Source organism: Arthroderma uncinatum (assembly GCF_011692745.1).
Source record: "Arthroderma uncinatum strain CBS 119779 chromosome Unknown scaffold4, whole genome shotgun sequence".
Taxonomy (NCBI): domain Eukaryota; kingdom Fungi; phylum Ascomycota; class Eurotiomycetes; order Onygenales; family Arthrodermataceae; genus Arthroderma; species Arthroderma uncinatum.
Genome location: NW_022983866.1, coordinates 1,134,562 through 1,157,928, shown reverse-complemented (window position 1 = coordinate 1,157,928; position 23,367 = coordinate 1,134,562). Strand labels below are relative to the sequence as shown.

At 48.0% G+C, this 23,367-nt stretch overlaps 7 protein-coding genes across 7 annotated transcripts; 3 read left to right on the top strand and 4 right to left on the bottom strand.

Moving 5' to 3' along the window:
* Positions 1 to 2,623: 2,623 nt before the first annotated feature.
* On the top strand, positions 2,624 to 3,831 carry GIQ15_05701 (uncharacterized protein; the record flags this gene model as incomplete). The annotated part of the gene is made up of 2 exons (XM_033553118.1): positions 2,624 to 2,687; positions 2,759 to 3,831. The coding sequence occupies 2 exons, from the start codon at positions 2,624 to 2,626 to the stop codon at positions 3,829 to 3,831; spliced, it is 1,137 nt and encodes a 378-aa protein (XP_033404262.1).
* A 141-nt stretch (positions 3,832 to 3,972) lies between these two features.
* Positions 3,973 to 5,756, bottom strand: GIQ15_05700 (cytochrome P450; the record flags this gene model as incomplete). Its single annotated transcript, XM_033553117.1, has 3 exons — positions 3,973 to 4,758; positions 5,205 to 5,529; positions 5,620 to 5,756. The coding sequence occupies 3 exons, from the start codon at positions 5,754 to 5,756 to the stop codon at positions 3,973 to 3,975; spliced, it is 1,248 nt and encodes a 415-aa protein (XP_033404261.1).
* Positions 5,757 to 6,216: 460 nt separating this feature from the next.
* GIQ15_05699 (uncharacterized protein) lies at positions 6,217 to 7,321 on the top strand (the record flags this gene model as incomplete). The annotated part of the gene is made up of 4 exons (XM_033553116.1): positions 6,217 to 6,284; positions 6,354 to 6,464; positions 6,521 to 6,786; positions 6,900 to 7,321. 4 exons carry the CDS (start codon positions 6,217 to 6,219, stop codon positions 7,319 to 7,321), a joined length of 867 nt encoding a protein of 288 aa, XP_033404260.1.
* A 285-nt stretch (positions 7,322 to 7,606) lies between these two features.
* GIQ15_05698 (putative HC-toxin efflux carrier TOXA) lies at positions 7,607 to 9,802 on the bottom strand (the record flags this gene model as incomplete). Its single annotated transcript, XM_033553115.1, has 8 exons — positions 7,607 to 7,729; positions 7,800 to 8,075; positions 8,147 to 8,307; positions 8,363 to 8,866; positions 8,977 to 9,247; positions 9,312 to 9,363; positions 9,427 to 9,503; positions 9,569 to 9,802. The coding sequence occupies 8 exons, from the start codon at positions 9,800 to 9,802 to the stop codon at positions 7,607 to 7,609; spliced, it is 1,698 nt and encodes a 565-aa protein (XP_033404259.1).
* A 795-nt stretch (positions 9,803 to 10,597) lies between these two features.
* GIQ15_05697 (Beta-ketoacyl synthase, active site protein) lies at positions 10,598 to 18,432 on the bottom strand (the record flags this gene model as incomplete). Its single annotated transcript, XM_033553114.1, has 6 exons — positions 10,598 to 10,827; positions 10,906 to 14,117; positions 14,172 to 16,926; positions 17,002 to 17,208; positions 17,274 to 18,083; positions 18,138 to 18,432. The coding sequence occupies 6 exons, from the start codon at positions 18,430 to 18,432 to the stop codon at positions 10,598 to 10,600; spliced, it is 7,509 nt and encodes a 2,502-aa protein (XP_033404258.1).
* Positions 18,433 to 19,072: 640 nt separating this feature from the next.
* On the top strand, positions 19,073 to 20,313 carry GIQ15_05696 (putative zinc-binding dehydrogenase family oxidoreductase; the record flags this gene model as incomplete). The annotated part of the gene is made up of 3 exons (XM_033553113.1): positions 19,073 to 19,339; positions 19,435 to 19,697; positions 19,788 to 20,313. The coding sequence occupies 3 exons, from the start codon at positions 19,073 to 19,075 to the stop codon at positions 20,311 to 20,313; spliced, it is 1,056 nt and encodes a 351-aa protein (XP_033404257.1).
* Positions 20,314 to 20,779: 466 nt separating this feature from the next.
* On the bottom strand, positions 20,780 to 23,191 carry GIQ15_05695 (uncharacterized protein; the record flags this gene model as incomplete). The annotated part of the gene is made up of 3 exons (XM_033553112.1): positions 20,780 to 21,503; positions 21,555 to 22,820; positions 22,881 to 23,191. The coding sequence occupies 3 exons, from the start codon at positions 23,189 to 23,191 to the stop codon at positions 20,780 to 20,782; spliced, it is 2,301 nt and encodes a 766-aa protein (XP_033404256.1).
* Between the last annotated feature and the right edge of the window lie 176 nt (positions 23,192 to 23,367).

Below are 23,367 nucleotides of genomic sequence, written 5' to 3'. Positions count from 1 at the left end.
TGTACCCATCTATGTCTAGGACAGCTAAACTGTTAGGGAGTACGCCGTAGCCTATACTTGGAAGGGTGGTGGTGGAACCTGTTATCGCGTTGTCAAGTTGTAGGTCAACATGGCCTACTTTCTGTGCCGTACCAGAGAAATAACCTATGGGAGAGTATCCTCGGAAATTCCAAAGATAAACGGAGGTTAGCTAGCAATAATTACTTCTAATACAAGTAGTTTAAAGGAAGCAGTGAGAAAAAGAAGCAGAAAGCAACCTCAGGAACACATATATTACGTAATGAATTCATAAATCACGTATATATGGACTATAGTTATTCCGAATACGATCAGTCATGTGACACGATCGGTTAAATAAGGTTATTATATAGAGTTCATATTAACCAATAGAATCAAGTTTCTTTGTTAATTAGTGGAGCATAATGCAGGTTTTGATTGGCTTAATATACTTTAAGTAAGGCCCCATTTCCTTATTTCAACGATTATTATAATATGATTGGTCAAGGATTTACCACGTGGGTCAAGCTACTATTTTCGTTAGCCAATGGTATATATGGCCTATTCTTATACTAATGGACAAAGTTCTGTTTACTCCGTAGTGATCAAGCGAACAAGTACAACATCGTACTTCTATCTCATCGTTTGATAAAGAAGAAGTACGCTCTATCGGCCAAGAACCGACAGCATAACACCATAGGGCGCATGACTCGAGAATGGATGGATGCTGTGTGCCAAGTGTTTATTTTGGTATCTAGCTGGGGTACTTGCAACTCGAATTCCTTCGCCGGCGGGGTTCGGATCGGATCCTCTATCTTAACGCTGACTATCGCTGGACGATACCCCGAGAGCACATTGACTACTTACAGAATATGTTGATTACCCGCTCTACGCTATATACTACGGATGCTCATGCAAAACGTTAACGAATAAGGAACGAAAAAATACAGGAACGGATAATTCTCGGTGCGGTGCGCTCCCACACTGCAGCAGCCACCACGGGCATTGCCCAAGATGGGATACTGCATCATGGTTGCACACATTACGGGCAAGCAGGGGAACTACCTCGGGTAAGGATTGCATGGTAGGCATCTAGGCTAGAGCTAGCTTCCAAGGAGCGCCTAGCCTAGGCCTCTAGCGCTTACAAGAACCGTTCACCAGGGAAGCAGGGGTCGGGGGCGGGGGGCGGGGATCGGGGGCGCTGGGGAGATCTAGCTAATGGACTCCAATTGTGGGTGTTTCATCACTAGGCTCACGGTAAGTAGATTGTATACCCTCCTTATACAGAACTACATTGTTTGCTTGAACCTGAAATCTATCAAGAGAATACGCCGTATCTAATAGTCATATAGATTGACTGCTTATGCAATTGATATTAACCCGGCCATCACTACGACGTTATAAAGCATGAAACGACAAAATATTACTGGTTAGCTAGCTACTAGTTACACAGGAGCTCGGTGTCTTCTATCCTGTCAGAGATTCAAGACGGCACGAAATCCAGTATGATGGGCGCTCTAATATCAAATACTCTTATGGTACTCCGTATGTTACACACACCCCCGTACGGAGTATAATTAACCGAATTTATTAGAGCTACTGATGTTACCTACCTCTCTATTTATTGCGGCGTAGACCGTGTTTCTTAACTCGAAGAGTTCGGACCCCAAAGCCTGTATGCCCTGCCGATTGTGTATCCCGAGATCACAAGGGCATCGCGCGCATTCCGTGCGGAATCTGCAGACCAGACGCCTCCCCCCTTCTCTCGCCGCGTGGAGAAATAAGCTAAAACTGGCGAGCAATATACCCGGTGCGGGAAGGTTGATTGATGGAAGTAAGCAATAGGAAGGATTTGAGCAGAGGTATAAATCTTGTGGCGTGCGGCTGAGAACCTACCACTACACAACAAGTAAAAGGCAAGGTACGTACGGGATTACGACCGCGTAAACACTCTCAGGAAGAGCCGACTACAGTTTACATGCGGACACCTCTACATCTTGACTGACTAATGGATACAAAAATGAATTACTAACCTTGATAGCCTAAATCCTGGTTCCTGGTAAGCCAGTAGCGATTGCAGTTTATATCAGCTGATAAGATCCGGATCCTACAATCAGCCCGTTATGAAATCGCAAGACCAGGGAGATGAGATATATAGCATGCAGAGCTTCGTGGAATCCTTCGTGAGGCAAGCTCTAATCTCGCCATCCGGAGTACGTAACATGGAGGGGTTCGGCTTATACCTAGTATCGGCAGATATGGTTTGCAAGCGGGTAGAATATGTCCATTCCAGAGATATATTGCTTACCTTCCATCCCCTGGATCTGGCTGGACCCGGGCACTGTCGACGACAATGGATAACAGCCTATCTCAAACGTCGAACTCAACAACAACTGCAACCAAAAGAGAAGCGTGCGATAGGTGCCATAACATTAAGTCTCGATGCACGAGAGCCCCGAACGCTGATATTTGTAAGAGATGCGAAAAATTTAGGTTCAGTTGTACCTACAGCGCACCACTGCGTCGTGGGAGACCGAAAAGGGGTGGATCTGGGGAATCACCTGCCAGACAGGAGAAGAAAAAGAAAAAGGATAATGATAGGGCCGCCGAACTTCCGGAAGCTGATATGCCATCCCAGGATGAACAAAGAGAGCAAGATGAATCTTGGGCGAGTTTTGAACTAGATCTTGGTCAGTCGTTTTGTTGATGTATCCCCTTACTTGAAGGCCCTTCCGGCTTACCGTCTTATTCCTTCCACTAGATCTAGATCTGGCAAACTACCCAGAAGCACGGCAGGACCTCTGTGCGTCAATTGATCCCCAGCTGCAACAATGGCAGGGAAATATTGGCCCAGAGGCGCTACCCACCCCGATGGAGGAAGAAGCGGGGATGGGCAGTCGCATAAATTCGCTGCCAGATATCTCTAGTCTTATGGATAGCAACCAAAGCGAGGACGAGATGGGCCTTTTAAACAACATTGCAGGCGCAGACGCATCGCTCTGTCCGCCGACACAATTTAACGGCTCCCAATTGTCCCAGGTCAAGGGTAAGGATGATGACTCGCTTTCGAGTAGGCTGCCGGATCTACAACGCAAGCTTCATATCCTGTCAGGATCATTTCAGCGAGAGTTCCAAGATCCTAGGAGCGAGGCATTGTACACTAGCGGTATCGAAGAAACATTTACTGCGACTGAAACCCTGGTTGATATCATCAATACCTTTCATGAACTCAATATCCTTGGAGGCCCGATGTCTCCAAAAGAGAACAGCCCAAGGCTATCAGGACTGCGTGGCTACGCAACGGTCCTCCTTATTTACAGTTGTTATCTCCATCTCTTAAGCGTATACGAGCTTCTAGTCGCATCGCTTTCTGCGAATGTCCAACGTTCGGCATCCCAACATGAAGCCAGCCGGTTCTCGTTCTTGCAACAGAACTCGACTTCGGCGAATTTCCGGCCATTGGATAGTTCTCCAATCGATATCCCCGTTCTGAACATCGGCCAGTTCAGCCTGGCCGCGTCACCTAGGATGAATCTTGGGCTCCTGTTACATTTTATCCAGGAGACGGTCGACCGTATGCAGACGGCAATCCAGACCTGTGCCTCCATGCCTCAGCACGGAATCACGGATGGGCTACGTCATACAGGCAGAAAAGCCTCGAGCTCTTGGTACGGCGCGGATGTACCCTTCACTAGAGACGTGGATGGGAGGTCGTCGATGTTCGACGGTATCTTATCTGATATTGAAATGCATGAAAAAGAGTTGACTGGAAACCTAAACGACTTGAAGGGTCTTTTGAAAGGGAAATCTAGTTCCCGTCCTGGGTATGGTTGACTGTTACGAACTATGTTAGATGCAGTTGTGTGAAGTATCAAAAGTTCGGGCCTTGATAACAATCTCTGAAGTGAGATACGATATTTGAATGATAAATGAGCATGAAAAATTAACAAATATACAAATTGAGACTGCCCTTATCTATGCTAACATAATCCGAACGCCCTGGGTACCTTCCTTCACCATGGGAACTAGTACCTCCCCGATCATTTTGATATCGCTTTCATCTGTCTCGAACAGTTCCAATTGTCCCACATCGTGTGGCCTCCTTACATCGCCCGAGCCAAACCACCGAAACAAACTGGATAGAGTGAGATACATCTCTGCCATGGCCAAATTCATCCCCAGGCACTGCCGACTGCCCTTACCAAACGAGACGAGATACCTATCGAGGACGGCATTCTGAAGCCACCGTTCGGGTCTGAACTGGTACGAGTCCGCAAATATGGTCTCGTCATGATGCATGTCATAAGTTGACATACTTACTGGTGTGCCCTTGGGAATTACCCATTCGTGAAAATGCAAATCTTCGTTTGGAAAGACGCGTTGGAGTCGACCGACTACACCATACGAGAGGCGTAGAGACTCCTTAATGACTGCGGTGAGGTACGGTAGCTGCTGGACGCATTCTAGGGCTACGCCGTTCTTGAAGTTAGTTGCTGGGATTGCACTCTCAAGTTCCGTTTTGAGAGTCGCGAGGACATCCGGCGATGTTAGGAGATAGAAGCAAGCGTTGGTCAGCGCCCTGGCGGTAGTTTCACTACCAGCACTAACTAGGACCTGTGCTTCGCCAGCTAAGCGTGCGGGGGCCTTCTCTTCAGACGGCAGCTTGCTACTCAGGAGTTCTCGAAATATTGTCCGATGGGTTGACTCCTTGCTGATGGTGGAGGATTCCAATTTCAGAGCTTCGATTTGGGCCAAGAGCCGCTATTTGATAGTTACGAGAAAAAGCACACTGTCAGTTCTCAGTTGTTTCTGATCTCATGAAGGATTCCCGTCCATACCTTTCTTTCAGACAAAAACATATCGAAGGATGAGCCTAGTTTTGTCACAATGCTCTCTGGCAGGAGCGTCACCACGCTGGCTATTCCGCTAAGAAACTTCAAATGTTTTGCGATTTGAGCTAGCCGCACTCCTCTCCGACTCGCGATCCTATAACTGGGGTCGAAGTCGGATGCTTCTAATCTGTTATATGACCGAGCGAAACAATATTCCATGATAACATCTTTGAGGAGCCTATTATTAGCGTCTCGTCATCACAGAGCCAGTCGCATTGAAACCATACCATTTGTCAAAGCCGAGAAAGCATACGATATATTAATGGCCCCTATTTTCCCTCTTTTATCCAAGATTCTCCTCCTCAATATATTCACCTTCTCCTGAATAATGGGCTGCAGTTTCTTCACATTCTGCATCGAAAAGAACGGGGCAAGGGCAGTTCTTCTCATACGGTGGTGGTCATGGTTGACTGTTGAAAGTGCCGAGTCTGTCACCCCAGCGGCCCCGATTGTATCCCATGTCCATTTATTTCGTTTTCGGTTGGGCCCTCCTGAAGCATAGAGGGTGTCGTAAAAGTCGGATTCGCAGATATGGATCTCACAGGGGTTAATCCGCACTATGGGCCCGTATTTCTCATGCATCGACCGTACGGCCCAGATGTATTGTCCTTTATGAACGACATCATAATAGAACTGGTACCTGAAAAAGGATGTTAGAATCTCTGAAAGGGCTTTGATTCTGGTAATGTGAACAATTCCCTACGCCGAATGACAATGATAATGGACTTACCACCAGGTTATTGCAGCAAGTTTCGGGCCCGGAATCTTCGATAGGGGACTGAAGTAGGCCCGATATATAATAAGACAGATGCTGTAGGCAAGGAAAAGTCCTGCCAACTGCAAGAAGAGCGAGTATGCAGATATCATACTTGGATGCTAACCTAAGCTGTTGTCTTCGGTTATGAGAACTCTTCTCTCAATCTACTTTTAGGGATATCTGAGCATCCTAGTATAGATCGTATCATACCACGCTCTGGATACTCTATAAGCCAACACTCTATGTTGCTAAATCCAGTGCATGGGGTTGTGCATAGAACCGGTCAACCGGCGATTTCTCATGACTCCGCCGTCTATAAGCATTTGCACAAAAAACCGCCGGACGTGCACCGGCGGATTGCAGGCCCTTGCCGACTGTGCATTTCCCCGTTCCCGAGCTGGAGTAAATCACGGATAGGTATGCTAATAACCCTTGCCTTACATTAAGACAGATGTATCATCATCAAAACGGCCAAGCTTACCAAGGCTAGCAGGAATATTAAGATTGAAACTGTGAGCACTATTTGAGGTGTCCTATACAACATTCAGATTTACTGGATACATCGTCACCATGGAATCTACTCAGGAAAATACAGAGGAGGTGTACCTGTTCAACCGCAATGATTTTGAAAAGCAAAGGTTTGGGCTCTTCCTTTTATACCCTAACTGAACTCTTTTTGTTGGAAATTTACATATTCGAATTTTAAGATTGAATAAGCAACATGAATTGCTTGTGAGCCTCTGCGACGGGAACCTGCTTCACCCAAGTATTCCAAAAGATGCCATTGGTAAACTTGCAGAGGTCGGAACGGGATCAGGGTAAGTGGACAATTCCATCCGGAAAAGTGGATTCACGTTAATTAAAATATAACCAGAATCTGGTTAGATGACATCGCCACAGTACTTGGATCTGACATTGAGTCATTTTCAATGAAAAGAGAATATGCAGGATTCGACATATCTGCTGTGCATTTCCCTGCGAATTTAAGACCTGATACACAGTACATTGTGCATGATATTTTGGAGCCGTTTCCATCCGAGTTCCATAACTTGTATGACGTGGTCCATATCAGGCTGATGGTGCTGGCACTCAAGAAAGATGATATCCAGACGGCGGCTGCGAATGTTGCTGCATTGTTGAGTAAGTTTTTATGCAATTATGATCCCGTATCTACCACCTCCCCGCTCTTTACTTCTTACGATAGACGATTGCCTGGTGATTTATAGCTATTTATCTGATTTGGTCTCCTTAAGAGCCCGGTGGTTTTTTCCAATGGGAAGAAATCGAGACGCGAGATCTCTCCTTTAGCCCTCCCTCGGAAATTACGAGCAAAGTCAAGGGGATCATGCGTGACTTATCCATGGCATCCGGACTTACAAATACTCCATCGATAGAAATTGAGCGGGCCTTCAAAGAGTTAGGACTGGTAGACGTCATTGTAGAAGATTATAACTCCAACAGAAGGCCAGACCTTACCAGTGGCGTGGCAGAGTGGACGAAGGCTGGTGCAAAAGCTGCTCTATTTTATGCTATACTAAGGGGCCAAACTGTCAGGAATGAAGAAGAAGCGCGGAGCGAGTCTGCTGAACTCTGGGAAGCTTATGCGGCGGAGATTGATGGAGGTGTTGTGCCCAGCTTGCCGCTGAAGATGATTCTGGGAAAGAAGGCTTCCTAGGCCTTAGTTCTGGAAACACTTATTTTGGAATTTAGTTTATGAGCAGTATCTAGTCTATGAATATAACATCCGCTCAACTAACTAATGAACATGTTTAACCTAAGGTTACATCGTAGTATTTTGAAAATATATTAGCAAGTTAGTGAATGCTTGTATCTAGTCTATACCCTAATCCTTTCTCACATACGAATAATTGAAGGTAAACTCTCATAGAAACTGGTAATGAAATGAAAAGAGCTAACTAGGTAATTTGTGTGGTTGGTGGAAATAGTGATCTCACCATACCTACTCACTCTGGGTCTCATCTGACTCACTTGTGGATATTTTCTTGTCCTCTACACCAATCTTTTTCCAAGAAAAGCCGAAGCTCAGCAAAGCAGCCACAGCAGCAGTGGCTGTGGGTAGAAACTGTAGCAGTCGGTCGGTCAGCTTTGAATAATTCAGGATTTCGGGTAATCAAGAAACAATAGCAACTCACAAAGACCTTGATTAAAGCTTCATTATACGCCGCTCGAACAGCAGGGAGCTGGTCAGGAGGTAATATGTTGGCATACCCTGTAGCGCCAGCGCCCAAAATTGTTGATGGATCAACGTCGGGCGCCCACTTTTGCAGAGCTGGCGTCAAGCCATTCTGGAAGATAGCCTGGGCTATGGAGATGGCAACAGATCCAGTCAGATATTGACACAGGGCAATGGCAGAACTGGCAATAGCAATGGAATCTGCGCTTAGGTATTCTTGGCTTGCAACGATGGGCTAGAAGGATGTCGTTAATTTTTGCGTTATTATACGTTTCGCCCAGGCGACAACCCCTTAGCACTACTAACCATGCTCAACGCCGCACCGCGTCCAAATCCTGCGATGATTTGATAACCGATTAGTCTTGCCCTGTTCGTATCAGCGGTGAAGGTGGTTATAAGCCCAGTTCCTATTGCTGTCATCACACTGCCAAGGATTGCCCAGGGGGGAACGTAATGGAGCTTGCGAACTGCAGAAATAAATTAGTATCAGAAATCCGTGATTTAAGATAAGTGTCACCTTACCTAGTGCGCCTGAAGTTATTGTACCAACAATCTGACTTATAGCTGTAGGCAGCAGCATGACCCCGCTGTCGGTTGGCGAGGCTCCCTTGACGGCCTGAAACCACAAAGGCAGGTAGTATCCCACCATGATGGTGGCACCACCTTGTAGACCGGAGATCCAGCAGCCAAAGAAAAGATTTCGCTCTCGAAGAATGCGAGGTGGGATTAGTGCTTCATCACCCATGTAGATAGCCCACCCGACAAAAAGTGCCAATATACCACCGCTTCCACAAAGCAGACCGATCACTTTTGCCGAGCCCCAAGAGTAGGTTGTCCCGCCCCAGTTGATGGCGGTCAGAAACAGGCTGCAAGAAGAGGCGAAGAGGGCGAAGCCCACAAAATCGAGGCTTCTGGGAAGTTTGACGAGAAGGGACTTCATGGGCGGCTTAGTAGTTTGCTCGGGGACACGGAGGATTAGCATGATGACCATGGTGATGCCGCCGAATGGGAGAAAAATCCAAAAGCCTAACCATCGAGTCAGTCTTTAATGACATATAAGCAATAGGGCGGGCATTGAAGGAATCCAATGCCAGTAGCCCTCAAGAAGGAATTTAGGGAAAAAATAAAGAACTCACACCAACGCCAGCTGACGTGTTGGGTAAAGGCACCCCCCACCAGTGGACCAACGATGCCTCCTATTGCGATCATGGAAATTCCAAAAGCTGTGACGAGAGGTCGGATCTTAGGGGGGGAAGACGCTGTTAGAATAACGACGGCTCCATTGAAAAGACCCGAAGCCCCTAGTCCGGCAATTGTCCGGCCAGCGATGACCATACTGCTTGACGTTGAGAGTGCACCGACGAGGTTTCCAAGCTCAAAGACGGCCATACAACCGACGTAAAGATACTGATGAAGGAGACTAGTTAGTTGAGGTGTTTAGGTATTGGGGTTGTGGGAGAAATGAACGTACCTTTGAAGGAAGTAGGGTATACATCTTGCCAGCAAGCGGTTGCGTAGCACATCTGACCGGTCAGCATCCAAGATATCCATAAATATAAACATAGGAAGTAGGAGTAGTATCTTACAAGGCCAGGAGGAAGGCCGAACCATACCAGTTCACGTCCTTGAAACTGTCAAAGTAGTTCGAGATTGTGGGAACGGCCTAGATATAACAACAATGTTTAGTAGCCATACCACAGCGAAGACCGGTCATTTATGGGGTCATACTGTTGCAACGACATTAATATCCAGGCCCAGAAGTAGCATCCCGACAATCAGAGCTGTGGTGAGGTTGTACAGAGGGATCCCCTTGAGGTAGGGGTATCGAGGACCCGATTCATCAGGATCAACGATCAGTGCTGGTACGCCAGAAGATGCATGATCTTGACCTCCAGAAGCTTTCTCAGCGTCCAGCGGGTGTCCAGCCTCGACGGCGCCTTCAGGAGAGCAGGAAGCTGACATGACAGGCTGAAGTGTCTCTGTCTCTTTGTATCAACTGTTGTTCGATAGGGAAAGATGTGGAGGACGAAGGCCCTGGGAGAAGATGGCAATGAAGAGAGAGCCAGAGACGGGGCGCCATGGTGAAAGGAGAGGCCCCCAGGCCCTTTTTATATATAAACCGGACAGGCTCGTTATCCCTCGTTACGCCCAAACCCGAGCCTTGATGTGTATGACGCCCCTGGATATGCTGCATGAGCCAATCGCAGGCCAGCTCCAAACACCTTCAATTCGCAGATTTGTTCGACGACGCTGAGCCGTCCACAGTCGTTGAGGCTGGAAGTTGCGAGGGTATATCAGCTAGTTGGACCATTCCGAAACGCCGCAGGTCAGTTCGATTCATATTTACGTTCCCATGGAGGGTGTTTTTTGATCGTGTTTGGTCGTCGACGCATACTTTTAGTGCATATTGAGTGCACATTTAGTGCATATTTAGTGCATATTAAAGTGTCTAATTTTAGTTCAAACCATCACACTTTTCCCCGTTTGGGACTACGAGACTGCGGTCGCTCAACGTCGAACCATCAACCACAGTGCGATTCAACGCTGGATACTGGCTTAAATACTGATATATCGGTTATTTATCTACAGAATAAACATTGCAGGCTATCTAGATCCGCCCCGGCCTCATATACCGCAGTCGAGCAGATTCTGGTCTCGGCTGTACGGCATCGCTCAAGTCTTTGTTCCCCTCAACACGGCTGGTTTCCAATGAGAATACAGTGGGATTCTGGCTGAGTCGCCATGCTAGATAACTCCTCAAGCGACAGTTGGGAGCAGCTTCGCCAAAGTGTCGTCGACCAGTTCTTGGATCGATGGGCCACCTAGGATCTTGAGCACTGCCACGTCCATGGACACTTCTTGTGCAAACCATGTTCGGATCTCGACTGCAACGAGTGAATCAACGCCCAGGTCGATGAGAGGAGTCGTCTCGGCGATTGTCTCATCATTCATCAACAGGCTGCTCTTCAATTTCGCGGTCAAGGCGGCTGAGAGAGCACGAAGTCAATAGCTTATTCCACTAATCTGCCCGTGGAGTGGGAATTTTTTTTTTTTTTTTCACTTACCTTTGAGAATCGTTGACATCTCCTCCGCGTCCTTTGCGCCTTCGAGCTGTGTTTTCACAGGGATTGTCGCTGCCTTTGTCGCACTGGGCGCTTTAACGGCGCCGACATCCTGGATGAAATGGCCGAATCGGGGATTGCTACGCCAAATGGCGTCCTTGGACTCCGCAGTAGTCATTGTCTTGACTCCCGTGATGATGTTGGGATCGAGCTGGGAGTCTGGGCGCCCGGAAATCACGGCTTCGGCAAACAGCTGATGCAGATCAGGTTCCGACATGATGATTGTGCCAGATTTATCCATCAGTCGGATTGCTTGTTCACGGCTCATCGCGTTCCGAAGCTTCATCTCACGCTCAACGTAGCCAACGCCAAAAACTTGAGAGATGTCAATGACGGACCCTGCCACATTGCGATGTCGCCGTTGTGAAATAAGCGCTTTCATGAACATGTTGGCTGCAGTGTATGCCATTTGGCCCATGTTCCCGACCGTGGCGCTGATGGAGGAGAACGCGATAAAGAAGTCTAGCGTGTTGTCAGGGAACATTTCATCAAGGTATGTCGTACCCTCGACCTTGCATCGAGTGTTGGCATGGAATGTATCCAGGTCCATGTTAATCAGACCTTTGTCGCGCAAGACGAGCGCACCATTGGCCACACCTGCGATCGGAGGTGCGGTTTGAAGCAGCTCCTCACGGGCTCGTTCAAGGTCAGCTCGGTCGGTAATATCTGCCTTCAGGTAGCTGACAGTCACCCCTTGAAGCGCATGGTCCTCGATCCATTGTGTGTCAGCTACCGGGTTTCGACTGCTGAGAACAACATGTTGAGCACCGCGAGTGACCATGAAATCGCATAGTGAACGGCCTAGATCTCCCGCTAGACCGAGGAGCCAATAAGTCTTATCTGGCTGAAATAAGTCATTTCGGTTGAAGATGGGTTCGACTTGGACAGGGACCTCGGATTCAGAATGCCAATTGACGAGGCTCATAGGTCCTAAGGGTTCAGTATTGCTCACAATATAACTCAACGGATACAATCGCATTGGCATTCCGTCTGGAACACCATTTAGCTGGGCCACAGCAAACGCATTGACATCCATAAGCAGCTGATGAATACTCTCATCATGAGAACCAGGCCGCTGGGATGATTCGCGAGCACCCAAAACAGCTCCGTCAAACTTTTCACAAAGAGGGGGAAGACAGGCGGAGATTCTGCTGCCCAACGATTCTGTGCATGGCACTGTTGACCAGTCACTAGAGAGGTCCAGATACATCGATACATCTCTAGGAAGTGCTGCTTTCAGTTGGCGACTGGGGGTGCGTGGGTGTAGAAGCACCCAGTTCCTCCTGACCAGCTGAGGATTTGAGGTGGTGAAAACCACGCGCGAACCAGACATAGCTGGGTGACGAGAAAGCATGGATGCAAGTCCTGGATCCGGTTCATGGGCCACAAGAGTACCGCCACAGGGCAAAAGTGCAGCGATATTGCGGCTCGACAGGTAGCCTAGGAGGAATGAGAGATACTGAACATCAATTCCTCTGCCAACGTCAACAGGGACAGACCACTGCTCCGAAACCTGTATCGTGGACGCATTTTTCGGGGATACAGAAAGGACTCGGCCACCATTATCGAGGTCCGTTCCAAGACTGACGAAGAGTCGCCCAGCAGGCGTTAGAAGTGAAGATAATATCGACGTATCGACCCGAACTCGTCGGTAACCTGGGAGAGTCGGAAAACTTGAAGTCTCTTGCTCTCGTAGATTGTATTCGTTGTTACCCCAACCGAGAGTCACGATGGCCTGCTTGAGATTGACCTCCGTGATTATCTTACGTTTTGCGGAATTATACCTATCGTTTTGATGTCTTTCGGGTATCACACGTGGAACTAAGATTTCTCCCTGCTCCATCCTATACTCGGGCTCGATGGACCACAGCTTGCCATTCCCGGATGGGGTCCGCTGCCATCCTGTGGTAATTTCTAGGCGAAGAATCCTCTCGGCAATCAAAGAAGCTGTTCCGGATTCCGGAGCAGGGCTCTCCAAAGTGAGAATTTGCAACTGCGACTCCGGAAGTTCATAGAACAGGGAGCGAAAAAAGCCCACAGTCATGGCGCCATCGCCGTTGTCCCGGCTAGAGCCCCAGGTAACCCATAATAAGTTGACAGATACCATGAGAAGTGCCTTGAGTTTCTCGAAACGATCTGTTGTTATGTCCGTCCAGAAGGGACCGTCAAAGTCACTGAGGTTTATGACACTGCATTTTTCCGGAATTGATGTCACATTGAGGTCTTCCAGTGCGTTGATTTGGATCACACTTTTATAGTGAGGCTTTAAATAGCTGGAAACTCCATCAACAAGAGCCATCGTCGTGTTCTTACTGCCACCAAGAATGATGAGGTCAGTGCGTTTTGATGATGGAAGGCTGCCTTCGGCAATCGACAGTGGGCTTTTCAACATGGTTATCTGGTCGTCAATGGCTCGGGCTGTGATAATAGACGCAGGCATAACCACAGGATCATAAACAGGCGTATGGGTATCGATGCCACCGAATCCAGACTTCAGTAGAAGCTCATTCCATTGTTCCAAGGGCACATTTGGAGAATACCTCCGTCCAGTCTCCCGCCCAACCCACCATCCGGGCAGACCACCGATAATGACACCGAGTCGCATTACGCTCTCGTCAATAAATTCCATCATCACTAAATAACCGCCAGGCTTTAAAAGGCGACGTGTGCTGCGCAACGTCTCTTCGAGGTCTGGGGTAGCGTGAAGCACATTTGCGGCCACTACAAGATCGTATGCGCCTTCAACAAAGCCCTGATCAACTGGACTCGACGTGATGTCAAGGGTTTTGTAAATCATTCGGTTACGGTACGGTGCAAATTCTTCCTGGGCTTTTTCGAAGAAACCAGCCGAGATATCAGTGTAAGTATAGGATGTGTATGCTGCGCCGAGCTTTCCAAAAATTGCCCGGGATGAACCACCTGTGCCAGCACCGATTTCACAGATATTCATGTTTGGATATCGGTGCGCAATTTGAGCAGCTGTGATAGAAATCAGCTCGTTAAGCTTGTGGAATCCTAACGCATTCTGGTAATAATTGTTGAGCTTGTTTCCCTTCGTCATATGTTCGAGAATTGTTGTTTCGCCGCGGACAACAGCAGGTAAGTTTTCTCCAGATGCGGCGATTAATAAAAAGTCAGGGTCCTTAGGGCCGTATCTAGAAGATCGGTCAATATGTGTTGCATATCAGCATTTATCGGCCTATTCTTACCTTTCCATTATAGCACATATCTCCTCGTAAGTGTCATTCATCCATTCTCGTTTCACATACGCATGCTCATCCTTTTGTACAATATCATAGATATGCTGGGCATAGTCGAAAAGCGCTTCATGATGCGATGGAAGCTGAAGCGCAGTCCGCTCATCCTGCGGTACTGTCTCATGCAACGCCCTCAGGTAGTAAAAGGCGACTCTCTCTGCATCCAATCCCTTCTGGATTTCATCAGCCGTTGCTCGGTATGACCCCAAAGCCAACGCACCATTTGGAGCCTCCAACCCCCAACCGTCATATGCGAAAAGTTGGCGATCGTGGATATGAGTGGCAGCTGTGAAGGGGATGAAACTCGTCCCTTCCACTGAAATAGATTTGTAGCCAGTGTCACTCTGGAAAACTTCGACGTCACCTGTGAGCCGGTTGAATTCCACGTCCGTGACTGCGCAATCGAAGTGCACTTCTTTGGTCATGTCCATACCACATAGACTGGGGACTAGGGTCACTCGGCGGATGGTGGAAGGTGCATGGAGAGACCACAAACGCCCATCACCAGGAGAACTAAATCCACAAAGCATGCCTTGTAATGCTGCGTCAAGCATTCCTGGGTGGAAGAGGAGGGCCGTTCCAGTTTCATTATTCGGGGGACCAACGATCTTACCACGGGAATGTCCTAGTTTTCGTTCTAAAGACTGGATTCCACGGAAAGTCGGGCCATAGTTGTAGCCTATCTTGGCCACTTCTTCATAGAAATGTTCACTGTCGACTGGCTGCATTCCATGAATTGGTGGAGAACGAGGCGCCAGGATATCAGGAGCTGGCTCCCCCAGTATAACGCGCACGTTACCTGTCGAGTTCAACGCAAGTTGAAGAGAGTCTCTGCTAATGGTCGAGAAGCATGCAAAGTAGGCCGTGATCTCCTGTTCATCCTGCTGGATCTTGGTTAACGAGACTATTGTTTCAGTACCATCCCTTTCGTCAATTGCGATCGCCTTCCGGATTTTGAGGTCGGTTAGCTCAAGGAGCTGCACCGGACGTTTACCCGCGACTTGCATTATAGCTTCCATGGCAAGACAGAAGTAACCCGTTGCAGGGAATACAGTTTGGCCCTGCAAGGCATGATCAGTTAACCACGGAAGTTCTTTGGGAGTGAGGATATTGCGCCATCTCCATTCCTCCTCTGTCCCATCCGCTTCACGAGTACCCAGGATGTCATGCCAGTGGTCATCTTGCTGCCTCATTAACTTAGTCGATCGTGATTCTGCCCATAGCACCCTATCATGACTCCAAGGGTATCTAGGCAGGTCATCAAAAGCGGTAATTGTACTCGCATCCTCGAAAACGGCTGCTTGGAAAGCGCTGAAATCAACCGCGGAAGGGCCAGCTGCAGACCAGATGGCTCCCAGAGCGCCACTGAAGGACTGAATATCATTCTTGCCACGCGACAAGCAGCCAATATATTCCAATTTACCGTTTGTTGCCTGTTGGATTGTATCCAAGGCGGGCCCTTTCAGAGTAGGGTGAGGACCAACCTCGAGTGCTGCATTGAATAGCTCAACCGATTTCGAAGCAGTTTCAAGTGCCTGCGAAAACAATACTGGGCGGTTGAGGTTATCTGTCCAGTACTGCCCGTCTAGGGCAGTGTTTGCATCAATGACCGTATCTTGATAGACGCTCGAGTGCCAAGTGGGAGCGTCAGCCGGAGGTGTCAACAGTGTGATGCTGCAGGCCCTGAGACTGTCTATGAAACTTTGTGCAACCGACTTCATATGGTGGGAGTGATATGCTTTGTCCACTCTTAAAGACCGCACGAACTTCTCCTCTTCTTCTAAAATGACCTTTACTTCTTCGATTGCATCAAGGTCACCAGAGATCGTTACACTTGTGGCAGAGTTTGAAGCGGCAACTACAATTCTGCCTTCGAAGTCCTCTAGAGCACAAAGCTCCTGGGCATCCTCGTATGATGTCCCCACAGCTAACATGCCTCCCAACTGGCCAGAGGGCCCTTTGGCTAGTTTGGAATGGAAGCCACGGTAGTACGCAATGCGAATAGCATCGGTGCTGCTGATAAACCCGGCAGCGTAAGCCGCAGCTATTTCACCGGAGCTATGACCGACAACGGATTGAAATCTAACACCAGCGCGTCTCAGCAAGCCTACCAGCATGATCTGGACGGCACAAGTCACTGGCTGCGCTACTGCGGCCTCCCCAAGTCGACTCGTATCAGCGTTTGCAAGCAGCTCGTCCCGTAGCGTCCAGCTGGGGCGATCTGATTCTGGTAGAGCAGTCAAGGCCATGTCCAGTTCGGTAATGATATTTTCAGCGTACAGGGATGATTGGATTAGCTGGGCACCCATCTGCGGCCATTGTGCACCTTGACCGGTGAATATGCCAAGAATCGATGGTTCTTTGACAGAAGAGCGCGATGTGAAGGGACTGGATTCGGCAGACAGGCTTGTTTCTATTGCTTTGGACAGCTCCTCCTGGCCTGCTGCAGGGTAGGAAATTTTGTATGCAAATGCCGACCGGTGGCAGGCCAGTGTATAGGCAAGTTTGCGGACATCTATACCAGGGTTGTTGTTTAAATATTCGCCATACGACTCTACCAATATGCGAAGCGATTTCTCGGAAGCGGCTGAAAAAAGGTACGGAAGGAAAGGAGATACTGGTTCTGATGGGGCTGCTGTTAACGGCGTGCCCCGGTCTAGCTGCCCATAGCTCTCGAGAATGGCATGAGCGTTGGTTCCTCCAAATCCTATGAAGGGGAAGCTTGGTGTTAGTTCAGTGGAAAGAAATCCAGGGTATTGAAAAGGGGAACGCGTGCACATACCAAAGCTGTTGACACTAGCTCGCCGTGGTACATCTGTGGGCAAAATAGGCCATGGTTGTTGGACAGTGACAAGGTTGAGGTGGTCATAGAAAGGTGATACCGCCGGACTCAGATTGTTGAAATGCAAGTTAGGTGGAATTACTCCATGCTTCATTGCCAGGTAGGCCTTGATAATCCCTGCTAAGCCTGCAGTGCCCTCCGTATGCCCTAGGGATAGAAGGTTAATATCATCACCCGCCGTTAATGTTATCCGTATCTGGAGATTTACTTACCTATAACAGTCTTAATTGACCCGACATGTAACACTTCATCCGGTTCATAAGATTCGCCAGAAAAAAACGCAGTATGCAAAGCCTCAGCCTCTTGGGGGTCGCCAGCTGGGGTGCCTGTCCCGTGAGCTTCAAAATACTGCGGTCGATCCCATTTTGCATTCAAATCAAGACCGGCTCGGGCATAAGTTTCGCGAATTAAAGCAGCCTGCGTAATGGCACTTGGCATAGTAATTCCTTTGGTTTTGCCGTCTTGATTGACTCCAGTTTCGCGAACAATGCATTGGATATCATCTCCATCTGCAATTGCATCGCTCAGTTTCTTCAACATAACTGCCGCAACCCCTTCGCCACGAGCATAACCATCAGCATTGGCATCCCACATCTGGCAGCGTCCCGAAGGAGACAGCATGCCTAGCTTGCTTTCTGAGATATATCCCATAGGCGAAAGTAAGAGGTTCGTCCCAGCGGCTACGGCCACCCGAGAGGTACCTGCCCGGAGAGATTGAACGGCTTGGTGAAGGGCCACCAAGCTTGACGAACACGCAGTGTCCAGTGTCATACACGGACCATGCCAATCAAAGAAGTAGGAGAGTCGAGCAGAGGCATTACTGTTTGCAATACCGGTGGAGTTATAAGTTGGGACCTCCCGGTAGTCTTGCGCGCCCAAGATATAATAATCACTGCACATGATTCCGACATATACTGCTGTATCGGATCCTTGAAGGCTAGAAATTGTCATACCCGCTGTCTCCATTGCCTCATAGACAGTCTCCATCAGAAGTCGATGCTGGGGATCCATCGCAGCGGCCTCTAAATTGATTGTCAGTTTACTTCTTGAAACTAAAGAAAACACTCGATCCTTACCTCCAGGAGGGATTCCAAAGAATCCTGCGTCAAATACCCGTACATCTTCATCCAAGAAGTATGTTCTCTTGACATTACATGTACCATGGTGGGATCCATCAGGATGATAGAACTTGTTCAAGTTGAAACGGTTTATCGGGATATCTTTGCCCGTCTCGTACGGCTCATTCAAAAGATCCCATAACTTCGATGGAGTATTCGCATTTCCAGGGAATCGACAGCCAACTCCAACGATAGCAATCGGCTCCGGAGTGGATCTCGGACTTGGAGCATCCGAGTTCAAAGGGATTCCCATCCTGAACTTCAATCAAAGTAATACAAATATGTTGAGGGGCTATATGTATGAAGCACTTCTCGGCTTATATAAGTCAAGAAATCTATGTTGAATGGAAGTTCTCAATTATTAGGAAGCTATAGGAGATGGATATAGGATTTATCTATCTATCTACGCCTGGCTATTGATATCTACACCAAGTCTAAAAACAGCTCATCTGAACGGTGCATTCTCTGCTGTATGGCAGTTCCAATACCAAACCTTGAGAAAATCGACCAACCGGCGGTTTCAGTTCTCCCCCGAAGAGTGGCCAAAAAGAAAATCGCCGGACGATATTCTACACGCACAACTCGCAATATGGCAGTAGGGGTATTTTCTTCATGCAGCAGGACCACATTACATGAGGAAAGTATTCGCCGATGAGACATCTGGCCTTCAAGATGCACATACGCTTTTGCCTAAAGGTAAAAATACGGAGGACTATCAGAAGAAAGCAAATATCATCCCCAATTCCTACATCCTTTCCCATCTCTGCTTTTTAATATTTATCCTCTTATTTTGAAGTGCTTCTTTCTTAGGCTGAATTATCTAGATTATAAAGACCAGATAAAACCCTATCTAGTTACCTATATATTTACGTACACGTGCATATAAGGCCAACATGGACACTCTCCCGAAGCTCCAAACCGCTATTGTCGGGCGCGAAGGCGGCGGCCTTATTTTAACGAATGATGTCCCCCTCCCTGAGTTAGAGGATGACATGGTTCTCGTCAAAAATGTAGCCATTGCGATAAATCCAGTGGACACTAAGATGGCTGCACCTCATTTGGTCACCCCTGGAGCGGTTGCGGGCCATGACTTTGCAGGAACAGTCGTCGCCATGGGAAAGAATGTTTGGACGGCGGCGAATATCAGTATTGGAGATCGGGTTTGTGGTGCAGTCCAGGTAAAGATACCCACGACGAACCCCATGTACTTAATGGCAGAATATTACTCACAACTCATGGTTGGGATTCTTTATAGGGACTCCATAATCTCTCCCCTCGGGTCGGGGCCTATGCAGAGTACGTTGGCGCCACAGACGTCGTGCTGATGAAGGTCCCGGACTCCTTGTCCTTCGAGCAAGCTGCGTCGCTAGGGACTGGAATTGGGACTATGGGACTAGCATTGTTCCATAACCTGGGTGTTCCAGGATACCCTACCAAGCCGGCCGCCATGGAAAAGACCGTGCTTGTATACGGCGGTAGTACGGCGAGTGGGACGCTTGCCTTGCAGCTGCTAAAACTGTACGTCAGACTCGTCCCCCATTCCTAGGTATATGTATCGCTGGAGTACGAGAAGGGCGCATGAGCAATAGCTGATATAAAACGAAAAAGGTCTGGCTTGAAACCAATCACAACCTGTTCGCCCTCCAATTTTGAGCTGGTGAAATCCTATGGTGCGGCTGAAACTTTTGATTACCGCTCCAAAAACTGCGTGGAACAGATCAAGAAACACACAAGGAACTCGCTCAAATATGTCATCGACTGCGTGTCTGAGCCCGAAACTATGGAATTCTGCTACCAGTGTATGGGCCGATCAGGTGGAAAACTGGTCACCCTCGAACCTCCACCAAAGTACTTGAACAGCAGGCCGAAAACAATTAAGACAGACTGGGTGCTGGGCCCAGCGCTGCATGGAAAGGCAATTGGATGGCCAGAACCGATGACAAGAGAACCAGCGCCGGAGCTGAAGGAGTTTGCAAAGTCATGGTTTACAACCGTGCAGGAACTTTTGGATCAGGGAAAGCTGAAAACCCATCCGCTTAGAGTGATGGATGGCGGATTTCCAGCTATACTTGATGGGTTGGAGTTGCTGAAAACGAAACAGGTGTCAGGGCAGAAGTTGATATACCGATTATGATTGCCATAATACTAGTAAACTAAGTCCATAAACTTAGCTATTGACACGAAACCAGCTTGATGGCCTCAGATAGTCGAAAGAGACCCTAAACGTATGGAGTTCCCACCTATTTCCATGATATTAGAAAGCTAAGCCTTTAGTAAATGAGGGCAATACCTTCTCCAGCAATGTTAATCACAATGGAGGCACTTTGAATCCCAAGTTTTATAAAGTCGCAATAGCAAACAAACTTAACAGATACCTGTGACAGGGGCAGATTTAATTCATGGTGTCCATCTTTACCCCGGAATTACCAGCCAGAGATATTCTACCCCTAAGCAAAGCAGTATTCCAATTTCTTCAATTGGGTATACTTCAATCCTGGCAGTATAGCAGTATAAGTATAGTCTGATCTAAAGGAGTATTCGACTCCTCAAGGGAAGAACACAAAGTAGACATGTTTCATAGACTACTTATCCAGGCATAGTCAAACCAGTGCCCCCTTGTGTCGCTTGGTGGCAAGGATATTCTCTCGATAGAGCCATGCAATTGCAGTTGTTGCTCCCGGTCCAACGCACAAACCTCCAATAACAGGAAATGATAGCAGAGTAAGCCAGCTATGTTCAACCATCCTGGCCTTTTTGAGATCCCAGTAAAGGTAAGAGACCCAAAGGAGAGAAGATCCTATTGTGAAGAGGTAATCGTATGGCAAACCACTCTCGGCGTTGTTCCCAAATAGTGGTGCTAAGCCCTTTCCGGGCGAGGAGAATGCATCTTTTAGGAGACACGTTGTTCTCAGAACCGAATTAAGCCAAGATATGGTAGACCAAACAGCTGCAACACCAACAGTGACTCGAATGGTTCCAATATCTCGATTAAAATCACTGTGTCGATCTTGTTCTATAGTGGATGGAAGGATGGCCTGCTTAATGAGCCATTGACCAAGGGAGACCACTAGCGGGAACATTCGGAATACCCATCGGGCAACTTCACGGGATTTCGTGGTAGGACCCGTAAAGGCCAGTAAATAAGGCACATAGTATGCAAGAATCATAACCGGGAGAATAGAACGAGTATAGCTCAGATCAGTCAGTCGCATATCCCTGGCTTTGAACCTGGCAATCGGCACAGAAGTTGAATATATAAAGAAGTATAACGACAACATAGCACCAGCTCCGACAAATTGCGACGCCGTGCCAAAGAATAGGACCCTGCTTTTTGATCAGCCAAAGAAACAAAATATCGTACGATAGAAAGCTCACAGTTGCATGGGACTCAGACGATTAGTTTGTCTGGCAGATTCAATCAAAAGTATGTTATAAATAACTCCAAAGTCCGCTAGAGGAACGGGTAGTGGCCACGATCTAGTGGCATTGTAGGATGGTAGTTGCAAAAGGCTACCTTTAAATATCGCCGAATGGAGTCCGAGTAAACCAAGAAATGGCATAGCAGCAAAGGCTCTCTTCGGTATGCTCTCATATTTGCCCATTCCCTGTTCAGGATTGAACGGCATGGTACCACGGAGAGATCGCTTAGGTAGTGGTAGGAAATTGAGCTTTTCTGCTCCAATCCACGTATCTGAAGCCCAGTCAATCAGCATGTCGCCCGATATGGGCAAAAAGTAGTGAGAAATGATGCGTTCCACAGTCCCACGCAATGCATTAAGCCTGGTGACAAAACCTGAAGCTTTGACAGTAATGATAGCCCTGAGTCTTCTAGCCTTCTGGTATTTCTTCAAAGCATGCCGAATGCTATCAATAGATGGATGATTATCAGTGCCATGACAATGTGATCGAGACGTCAACTCGAGCAATGCATTGGCTAATGATGCAGCACTTTCGATTGCGCAATTCCCGCCTGCACCCATGTTCGGAGTCATTTTATGGGCACTGTCACCTAGCAATGCAAACCGACCATAAGTCCAGTGCTCGAAGAAGGCCTCCTCGAGAGCCACCAAATTATAGGTATCCTTTGTTGCCCAAAGATCTCCAAAGGTCACCTTTGCCGCAGGCATAAGTGGAAGACCGAGATTCTCTTCTGCAAACGCGCGACCATCCTCCTGGGAGAACCGAGGGATGCGGCCAGACTTGTAAACCTGTGGCATTCGTGCTATCAGGAACCAGTACACTCGCTTGGGGTTACTCGTCACTACAATGACAGAGATGTCCTTATTGAACGTAACATCAAAGGAGTGCGCCGGTAAGCTCGAGTTTGGCGCCGAGATACCAAAGAGACATTTGTATTCCGCGGTCATACTCTGCCTTTCTTCCTCCCCGATTTCTCCAGGTGATTCAACCGTAGCGGCCTGCCACATCTCTCGGCGAGTCGTACTGTAAATTCCATCTGCACCGACGAGGATGTCACCAACGTAGCGGGATCCGTCGGTACATATTGCCGTGACTCCGTCTGGGTGGTATTCAGCCTTTATGAGGCGCTTTTGGAGAAGAATCTTACTCTTGTCCAGGATATGCGCCGCAAGAATTTGAAGAACTGATTGCCGGTCCAGGAAGGACATGCTATAGTTGGTTCTAAAATTTCATGAAGAGGTCAGCGGTCACCCAGAACATAATAGGTTTCTATGGACTAACCGAGATTGTATCAGTCGAAAGCCGTCTGTTCTCGGACAAATATACTCTCCATTGGCACGGTGATTGCCAGTGTAATCGAGAGGTTCCGTTAACTGCATAATATCTTCGTAACATCCTAACTGATCGAGGATACGGCCTCCATTAGGTCCAATTCCAATCGAGGCACCCTCCTGAGGAGCGATTTCTGGCCTTGCTTCGAGGAGAAGGAAATCTATGCCAGCATGTTGTAGCGCATTCGCCAACGTGAGACCTCCTATCCCTCCACCAACAATTAGAACGCAGAATGCTGGTTTCTGGCCCACCGATCCCATCGTAGATGCTGGTAAGTCTAGAGGATGGAGCAATTCAGCCCATGCTCATAAAAACCGCCATCGTATGGGAAATTCCGCAATATTAACTGGACATTCCAGAATGGTAACGGCTTATTTCTCGAAACAGCTCCTGGCAGTAGCCCACAATCGTGTTTACAGCTGTCTCTGGTCGACCG